This window comes from Tasmannia lanceolata, unplaced genomic scaffold, assembly GCF_043159265.1.
Source record: "Tasmannia lanceolata isolate RefF3 unplaced genomic scaffold, GAP_Taslan_0.1 ptg000005l, whole genome shotgun sequence".
NCBI classification, from domain to species: Eukaryota; Viridiplantae; Streptophyta; class Magnoliopsida; order Canellales; family Winteraceae; genus Tasmannia; species Tasmannia lanceolata.
In genome coordinates, this window is record NW_027518682.1 from 16686508 (window position 1) to 16697176 (window position 10669).

At 38.7% G+C, this 10669-nt stretch overlaps 1 protein-coding gene across 1 annotated transcript; it reads right to left on the minus strand.

The window, feature by feature from the left end:
- Positions 1-5809: 5809 nt before the first annotated feature.
- Positions 5810-8563, minus strand: LOC143876725 (pectinesterase-like). Its single transcript, XM_077378418.1, has 2 exons — positions 7527-8563; positions 5810-6555 (listed from the first exon to the last, which is right to left on the minus strand). Exons 1-2 carry the CDS (start codon positions 8419-8421, stop codon positions 5864-5866), a joined length of 1587 nt encoding a protein of 528 aa, XP_077234533.1. The 5' UTR covers positions 8422-8563; the 3' UTR covers positions 5810-5863.
- Positions 8564-10669: the final 2106 nt, after the last annotated feature.

Genomic DNA, 10669 nt, shown 5'->3' on the forward strand with positions numbered 1-10669 from the left:
TCAAAACTCAATTCCAAATCCAAATACAAAATGGGAGGTATCCAAACAGGCCCCAAGTGCTTCGCTTGTTATTTAACTAATATGATATTAGAGAGAGGACTGATATCCACACTGTCATATTTTGATAACATCACTATTTTCTTTGTTTTACAATTTTTAATTAGCTTTCTACGGCTGTTGCAAACTTGCAAAGTTATATTAGTCAAGATGCTATCAACAGTAAATCAGAAAAATGTGAAATAAACTGATTAATGTCGTAATTAAAATGAAGGTGGATAGAATCGCAATAAAGCCTTTTTGCTCTGTAGTTGCAAGTTGCAACACATGCATAAGAGTAAAAATGAAGGTGGATAGAATCGCAAGATCGTTTCATTTTTTGCCGTGTGGCGCCATCAATAATATGACACATTGCGTAGGCAACCTCGATCATGGTTTTAAATTTCGACCGAAATCCGAAATTTTGGATTTCGGTGGAGACCGAAATTGAAATTTCCGGAAATTCCATTTTTCACCACTTCTTATAGTTATAGGGGACTGATATCTTCACTACCATTTCCTTGAGATATCATTTTTGGGTTACATCAAAGTAAAAAAGAAAAAAAAAAACATCATCACCAAGAATTGAAATGTCATTAAGGCCTGTTTGGATGCCAAGAAGATTTTGATTTGGATTTCTCACATTTGCAGCCCTTTCTGCATTGTAATTTGGATCGGATCAAATTCTTGGATTTCTAATTCGGCAGCTGACAGTGAAAAAAAATCAAATTTCTAAATTTGATGTGGAAATAAGAAATTAGGAATCTACAGATCCGGCAGTTTCCTTCACCCTCTTTGCTCCTCAACCTCTCCTCTCCACTAGGAAGTACCCCCTTCCCTCTCTCTCTCTCCCTTTACATGAGCTGCCGGATCTTACATTTTGTATTTTCAAAACTCAATTCCAAATCCAAATACAAAATGGGAGGTATCCAAACGGGCCCCAAGTGCTTCGCTTGTTATTTAACTAATATGATATTAGAGAGAGGACTGATATCCACACTGTCATATTTTGATAACATCACTATTTTCTTTGTTTTACAATTTTTAATTAGCTTTCTACGGCTGTTGCAAACTTGCAAAGTTATATTAGTCAAGATGCTATCAACAGTAAATCAGAAAAATGTGAAATAAACTGATTAATGTCGTAATTAAAATATGGTACTGGGTATATCAGTTCCCACGGCATGCAATAAAGCCTTTTTGCTCTGTAGTTGCAAGTTGCAACACATGCATAAGAGTAAAAATGAAGGTGGATAGAATCGCAAGATCGTTTCATTTTTTGCCGTGTGGCGCCATCAATAATATGACACATTGCGTAGGCAACCTCGATCATGGTTTTAAATTTCGACCGAAATCCGAAATTTTGGATTTCGGTGGAGACCGAAACTGAAATTTCCGGAAATTCCATTTTTCACCGTTTACCAAATTTCGGTTCGAAATTTCGATTAAATGCCATTATTTATTACAAGAAAAGTGTTACAAAATTTTGGTTCAAAATTTCAAAAATTCGGTCCGGAATTTCGAACCAAATTACGAAATTTCGGATTTCGCCGAAATTTCGGTTTTCGGTGGGGTCGGAAAGGGTTATCGAAACCGAACAATGAACTCAAATTTATGAGGCCCATACCACGTAAACACACACGCAAGCATGCATCATCATTTTCAAGCGGCATGAAACAAAATCTTGAGAGAGAACATAATATTTTTTTCGTTACCAAGAAGAAAAATAAAAATAAAGTTAAAAGGCAATGCTCTGAAATATGGTCTTAACCATTGTCTACTGTCCATCATACTCATTGATCAATAAGATGTACTAATTTCCCAATCGTTCACCTAAAAATGAACTAAAAATGGTCAAGCAAGCAAAATTTCTTCTCAAGTGATATTTTCACCCTTGAAAATGAACACACACGTAAATACATTTCCTCTCCTTTAAAGGCCAATCCGAAAGTATATTAGAGTATCTCTTAGTCGCTGGGATCTCATCTGGATAAGACTAATCAACTGTTTTTTGGGTAGGTAAGCTCCGATTGAACCAACCAAATGAGTTAATAGGTCCAAACCCAAGACTAATTAACTTGCCAACCATATCAGGCTTGGTCAATTAGAATGTGTATTATTCATATACTATATCTTCTGACGTAGAAGATCCATCTTCGAAGAGACAGAAAGTTTTCAACCTATTTTATATAATAATTCAGTCAAGTCAACATTTCAGAAAGTTTTCAACCTATTTCATCAAACACATGTCTTTTCATTTAATACTAGATATATATAGTCATACCGTAAACATCATCAGCCCATAGACGGATTAGACGCTAAGTCCAGACCATCCACAAATATGGTGTTGTTGGAACTCCTTACCCAAACCCATCAACTGCATGTCTAAATAAATCTTCTACCCGCAGTTTTTATCTACTTGACCACTTGTCTATGGTTAGCATTCTGCACACGCAGAGCCACACCCTACACGCCCTTCTCGTAGACCCAACCTATCCTTTCTACTCTCTAGAATTAATCATAGAGCAGATATCTAACTTGAACATATATTTGCACAATAAAAATCAACACTATTGCTTCTCTTGGCATAAATATTGATTTCCAAATATCATGGCCTAAGGGACAGTCTAACAGGGTCGAGGAGTAGCGAGGGTGAAGCTAATTCCACAAATATTGATTTCCAAATAATGTCTAGCAGAACAGATTTACAAATCGGATTTTTTTCACTGTTGTAGTTGATTTGGAAATCTAAGGATCTGAACCAGGTCCAAATCTCAACTGCAAATATATATGAGCAATCCAAATCTAAATCTTGTGGGTATCAAAACAATATTTTCTTTGTTTTACACTTTTCAATTAGCTTCCTACAGCTGTTGCAAAGTTACATTGCTCAAGATGCTATCAACATTAAATCAGAAAAATGTGAAATAAACTCCGTGTCATAATCCCAAACAAACAGGGCCTTAGTGTCGTTACCAAAATATGGTATTTGGGATATCAGGCCCCACAGCACGCAATAAAGCACATTTTTCTTTTTTGCATTGTAGTTACAACACATGCATAGTGTACAAATGAAGATGGCAAGAATCATAGGGCATTCCATTTATTGCCCTGTCGCACCATCGATAAGAAGGGATTTGCTAGGTCCATCGCAAAAGGCATTTCACGGAACGTCTGTTGCATAGAGAGCAGCCACATAGGCTTACTTTTCAGCAGATTGTTTCTTTATTCATGAGGTGGCTGCTCTGATGCAACAGACAATACCTTTTGCAATGGACCCTAGAAAATCCCCGATAATAATGCACAATTGTTAGGCTATCTAGGAGTTTTTATATGGTGTGAGCTAGGGCTGCAACAGGGTCGGGTGGGGTCGGGTTTTTCAAAACCCAAGCCCAACCCTGGATCCCATTATCTCGGCCCTGGCCTGCCGTGACCCTGAGTCAGGGCCGAAAAACCTCAACTCGGTCCTAGGCGGCTCTGATTGGTCCTGATTGACCCTAGTGCAAATACCTGTTAAGAGTGGCAAAAATAAAGCAACCACATATCATATAGAGCAAAATGATCAATAAACAAAGAAAGGGAACAAATAAGACAAAATGAATTCAACAACATGACATGCAGCAGAGACAATTAATAGTATTGTAAAGAAACATCAATCTAAGATAATAAAAAATATTAGCAAAAGAATCATACACAGATGATTCAATTCTATAATAGAAAACCAAGAGGCGGGCCGAGTCGGGCTGACTTGAGGTATTAACCCTGAACCCGGCCCAATCCTGAGTCAAGGCCTAAAAGATGAACCCTGACCCGCCCTCAGGGTTGGAAAATCTAGCCCAAACCCTGTTCGGGCTCAGGGCGGGTCGGGCTGACAGGGCCAAACTTGCACCCCTATTGTAAGCCCTTATAGTACCGTATTTTTCAAAAAATGCTATACGGACCACACTATAGGATGATCCAAACCGTCCACGTGATGGGCCACAACGTAAATAGGTTGTGCCCAAAAAATCATTTCTATAGGATGATCCCAACCGTCCGATCTATAGAGGAACAACATATTACGGAAACCTCCTGGATCGGAGGGCTAGGATCATCCTGTGGAAATGGTTTTTTGGGCACAACCTATTTAAGTTGTGTTCCATCACATGGACGGTTTGGATCATCCTATGATGTGGTCCGTACAGTAGTTTTTGAAAAAAAATAGATTTACAAATATGATGTGGAAATAAGTAATTGGAAATCCACAGATGTGGCAGTTTCCTTCACCGTCTTTGCTCCTCAACCTCTCCCCTCCAGTAGGAAGTACTCCCTTCCTTCTCTGTCTCTCTCAACATGAGCTGGCGGATCTATTCATTTTGTATTCAAAACTCAATTCCAAATCGAAATACAAAATATGAGGTATCCAAACGGGCCCTAATGGATAAAAGGAATGAAGGAATTAAAACAGGGACAGAATAGATGGGGACATTATGGCGCCATTTGTTGCGTTCCCAAGGGATGATAATCTTATTCCGGCAGAATCGGAATGGGGATGCTGATTCTTAATTCCTAAATGGGAGGCTATCCCATAGATGGGGCTACAAGTTAGGTTGATCCAGAACTCCAGACCACCTACCTGGCAGCCCTGCCTTCGATCTCCATGGTCCAAAAAATCTTATTGATCAAGATATCGTAACCATCCAATCAAATGGGCTTTGGGTTTTGGATCAGATAGTTTAAATCAATTGACCAACATTTTTTCAGCCCAATGGAGATCGAAGATGTGAAGAACTTGGTGGAGGTTTGATTGAAAACAAGGTGGGACCACGCTAATTAATGTTACACGGCTTAAAAGTTACTTAGGCATTCAAGATATTAATGAGACTTGGGCTATTTCCAATTAATGATTGGGCCCATCTGATAAAAAATCTACATCTATAGGATTAAAGCCATCCAAAATGTCAAAACAGCGTACAAGCGATTGTTGGTGTTTTTTCTATCAGGAGTTTCCATTTTGAGGGCCCTTTCCTAACAAATACACGTTTTCAAAAGAAGAATATAACAAATAGGAAAAGGAAAACTCTCCCCTTTATTAATAGAATAATAAGGTATACACAGATTAAGTCAATCCATGAAAATACATAAGATAGAGAAAAATGGCAATCCTGTTTTCGACATTTACAGGATGATTGACATATAATACAATGAATTCAACAACTATATCCTATCTTCTACATAAAATTAATCACATTTTATTAGGGGTGGCCAACCGGTTCGGTTCTCGGTTCTCGGTTCATTTTTTTTCGGTTCTCGGTTCTCGGTTCCATGAACCGTAAGAACCGAACCGAACCGTAGTACACAGTAGGACCGAACCGAACCGGACCGAAAATAATCGGTTCGGTCCGGTTCGGTTCTTCGGTTCTAATGGCTAATTATTAATTATTAATTATAATTTATAAAAACTTTTAATTAAAGTTATAATATAAGTTACTTTCTTATTATAAGAATAGTATTAACTATTACTTATTAATATTATAAGTAATTTATATTATTAAGTATATATATAATAGAATATAAAAATATTATATATATATATATTCAAAGTTCGGTTCTTCGGTTCCGGAACCGAACCGAGAACATTAGACCCGGAACCGAACCAAAATTTTTCGGTTCTTCATCAGTGGAACCGAACCGGACCAAAAATATTTTTTTACAGTTCGGTTCCGGTTCGGTTCTTCGGTTCCGGTTCGGTTCTTCGGTTCTGGTTCGGTTCTGGCCACCCCTACATTTTATCATAAAACAATGAATAGAAAGCCACCAAAGTCTTGTAGAGACAGAAAAATCCATCTCAAAGGCCTGAAGTGAAAGGTACACCGGTTGCCGGAATCCATGAATTCCCGGACAAGAAGCTCCCGACGGTGAATTTTCCAGCTTCCGTCGCACTTGTAATGACATGATACCCCGGCCACTTCACTCGGCCACCTGTGGCCGCACCCGCGCCTGTGTTCATATACTCTCCATAATATAAAGTACTTAAAGCAAAGTTCCCACTCCATTCAAGCCATCCTGCAGGAGCAATCAAGCTATCTAGAGAAGTTTTCATAAATACGGTCCTCGAGTACTGATGCCATGGCCTACCAAGGTATGTCTTGAAGGAGCCTTGAACTGGTTTCAAGTCCGAAGCCGCGGTAACTCTTGAATTGTGAATTGAAATCCCTGTGTTCTCGTTTGGGTCCGTTCTTCCTTGAGCGGTGACCGTGTTCTGCTGATTGCTCATGGGTCTCCTAACATATATGTTGCAATTTTGGAGGACGGCTGCTGCGTCCCCGAATATAAAGTCTACGGTCCCATAAATGTCACACTCGCGGTAGAATTGGCGTTGGGAGTAGACATAGAGTGTGTCTTGGTACCCTTTGAAGCTACATCTGTAGAATACTGAGAGATCTGAGCCTGATCGAAGTGCGACCGCCTGGTGCTTCTGTGGCCCGGCAGTGTTCTGAAACGTCATGTCTCGGGCTATGAATCCGTTTCCGGTGACAGCTGAGAAGAAGATAAGTATCCAAACGGGCTATCGATCGGATACCACTAAAATTGGTCCTTATTTGTCACATAAAGTTAATTTACATTGAAGTTATTTGTCACATAAAATTGGTCCTCATTACGTCCATTTCCTATCGAAGGAACATGGCCTTAAAATTATGTATAGAATTTGTTTTACACTGTTAGGCTCATTTTTTTTCCATAAAATAATAGGCATCTGGATTATATAACAAATTCAACGTATAACAAAGGCCGGAAGCATTTATCTAAGATGGTTAATATAAAAGGGAAGTGATGTATTCGTCCCCTTTTTCTTCCCCGGGCCACCTCCTTTTTGTGTATATATTTATACGATAAGGGGTGGCCTGTGGAAGAAAAGTGGGGAATATATCATTTCCCTTTGAAATCCACATCCGCACCCCGTTGTTTTAATCATGGTACTTATTTTGTACCTTTTTAATTAGCAATAAAATCTGTGAGGCCAGTTGTTAGGCCTAGACGTGTCATAATATAATATCTATCAACCTCAATGAGGAAGGACCGTTACTGTAAAAGTAGTAGAAACTTCCTTACTTTTGACCGTAGCAATCTTCCATGTAACAATCTTCCTTACTTTAGTTATGCCACCAGCTTTGAAGTTCAAGGTAGGCTGGTAGCTTTAGTCATATTGCTTAAAAGTTACACGGTCTTAAATGTTACAAAAATCCATAAAATTAATTAGTTTTGGTTTGGATAATCTTCTGCTAAGCTTTAGGCCCTCTTTGGATTCCACCAAAATTGGTTCTTATTTGCGAATAAGACTATTTTAATTTAATAATGTAATTTGCAAAACGAATTATAGGGTTAGAAATTCTTTATCAAATAAATTCTTGTAGGCTCTCTTAGTATTCTTCCACAAGAAAGTAAAACTCGAAACCACTTAAGAAGATAAAGAAACTTAATTAGAATTAAAAATTCATGAAGAAACTCACCGAAGGTCGCCGATGCAAAGGTCGTGGAACCATCTTGAACATTCTTAGTGCCTGTAACAACAGTAGCATCGATTCCATCACCGATAAACATTAAATTGTTCATCGACTTCGTAATTTGGACATTTTCACTATAAACACCAGCTTTCACATGGATAACAAATCTCTTAGTCCCACTCCTTAGCTTCGCAGAAGCAGCAACAGCCTCAGAAATTGTCTGGTAATTTCCTGACCCGTCTTTTGCCACAATAATATCAGCTTGTGTGGCTGCGCTCGATGACTGAAGAAGCTTTCGATCAGCAGCCGAAACCCATTCCGGGAACCGACTCGAAAGCAACCGCCGCCCACCACCTGACTTACTCGACAAAGTGGTAGCTGTCGAAGCCGCAGCCTTGTTAATAGCAAGTGAATTGCAAATCAACTTTGAGACATTTCCCACCATGAAGGGTAAGGAGATAATATGCGAAGACAAATTGAAATCTGTGAATCCGTTTTCGCACGTTTTTTGGTTGGCAATGGCCGCACTTAGCCATGTTTGAGAGTCTTCGAAGGTATTTGGATTAGTAGACCCAAGCGTGCGATTAAGATGACCAATGGTGTCTTCGAAAAGCTCCACACAATCATCCCACGCCACCTTGGCTCGCTTCTCAAGCAAGCTTGTATCAATGGCCGAAACAAGCCGAAGGGCTTGTTGGGCTCTGTCCATGGTGGCTTGCAGCGCTAAACTGCGGAAATCAAATTGAGTATTATCAAGGGTAGGGAAGGGATTAGCAGTAATAAGAGAAGTACATACTTCAGGATATGGGGTTTGGGCACAAGATGATATCATCTCACTCTTCACCACCCTAATACCTAAAACAAAGCATATGGTCAGAAAACATAGTATGAGCTTATCCATGGTTGCAAAACTAAGTTTATCCCTATTGATGTGTTGAATGGTTTGTGAGTGTAATGTAAGGGTGGGTCCTTTTATAGGCAACAGTATGGTTAATTTCTTTGAACGCGGTTAGGTTAAGGTTGACATATTGATTCATGCAGGATTACGTGAAGAAGAATATATGTCCGTTGTTGTTTTTTGAATTTCAAATAACGTGGCAGAAACAAATAAAGACCATTGGATTTTAAGATTGTGGGTTATGTGAATACAAAGGGGTAAGGAGGGTTGTTGGTAAGGAGGGCGGTCTTTGGCGAAAATTATAAGAAATGGGTACTAATCTCGAATGTTAGGCTTTTGTAGTCCTTTTTCTTAATTTTCGTGGTGCCACGTGATATCTTTTGGCAAGTTCTCCTCAAAGGTGGCATTCAAAAGGGACATCTTTTGGTTGGCAATGGCCGCACTTGGCCATGTTTGAGAGTCTTCGAAAGTATTTGGATTAGTAGACCCAAGCATGCGATTAAGATGAGCAATGGTGTCTTCGAAAAGCTCCACACAATCATCCCACGCCACCTTGGCTCGCTTGTCAAGCAAGCTTGTATCAATGGCCGAAACAAGCCGAAGGGCTTTGTTGGGCTCTGTCCATGGTGGCTTGAAGAGCTAAACTGCGGAAATCAAATTGAGTATTATCAAGGGTAGGGAAAGGATTACCAGTAATAAGAGAAGTACATACTTCGAGATGGGGTTTGGGCACAAGATGATATCATCTCACTCTTCACCACCCTAATACCTAAAACAAAGCATATGGTCAGAAAACTTAGTATGAGCTTATCCATGGTTGCAAAACTAAGTTTATCCCTATTGATGTGTTGAATGGTTTGAGAGTGTAATGTAAGGGATTGAGAGTGTAGTGTAATGAATGGTTTGAGAGTGTAATGGATTACTAATCTCGAATGTTAGGCTTTTGTTAGACACCATGGTGTCCTTTGTAGTCCTTTTTCTTAATTTTCTTGGTGCCACGTGATTTCTTTTGGAAATATAGACTTTAGGTTAAAATACCGCAAATACCCCTGGAATCTTTCCATCCGGCTTATAGTACGTCCGAGGGTTTGCTGTCCAGAGATTTTATATGGTATAAGCCCTTATAGTCCCTTATTTTTTTTTTAAATACTGTACGGACCACTTCATAGGACGATCCAAACCGTCCATGTGATGGAACATAATGCAAATAGGATTGTTCCCCAAAAATCATTTCATACGATGATCCTAGCCATACGATCTACAGAGGTTTCCATAATATACAGTTTCTTCTAAAAAAATGAGGTGAAACAAAATCTTGGGGAAAAAAAGGTGATATTTCTGTGTTTACAAAACCCAAATGTGAAGATAAAATGTTGGTTGATGTTGTGGTCTTGAGCATTCTCGGTCGTCCCCCATGTACATGAAACACATTCCTTGATTAATCAGATCATCAAATTAATTATTAATTTATTTATTTGTAGTTGGCATCCATGTACATGTTTTATTATTTTACGTTATTTAATTTCATCATCTTCCTCTCAAAATGGACTTTCATGAAATATTCACGTCGTTAGGTGAACTAAGTTGTCCTTTGAGATTACATTTTTGTCCGGAATAAATTAAGGACCTAAGTACGATAACTCTATGTTTAGGCTAATCAAAATAAGATTACAATGAAGGAAACTTGCAAATGCTAAGAATTTTCTTTGGGAGAAAGTTTCAAATAAGAGGAATTCTAGACTGAAGGGAGCCCTTGCAAAAAAGAGGTGAAAGGGCTCTCCCATTGGCTGCACATCACCGTCTTGCATTAATAACTACCGAAAAGTCAAATATGATGGTGATTTGCAGCCAATGGGGGAGCCCTTCACCACTTTTTTGCAAGGGCTACCCTCAGTTTAGACTTCCTCTTCAAATAAAGAAAGTGGTATGGCTTCCTATTAAGTAAATGCGGTCAAACTATCATATTCCATATATTATCACCATTAAACCTATGATTTTAGATTTTAAATGGTGATACCAATCATAATCACTTCTCATCACGGTTGAGTCATCAATGTTGATCATAATGGCATTCACCCATAAAAGGATCTTTCGTTGTGCATGTTTCGGATCGTATAATTTTTCGATAAAATATAATAGAAAAGTATTCTTATAGATTTTGTTAGTATAAAGGTAAATTATGATCATATATTGATAAATACTCAAAAGGTATGTTTGGATAGACGAAATCAGGAATCAGAATTGGCATCCC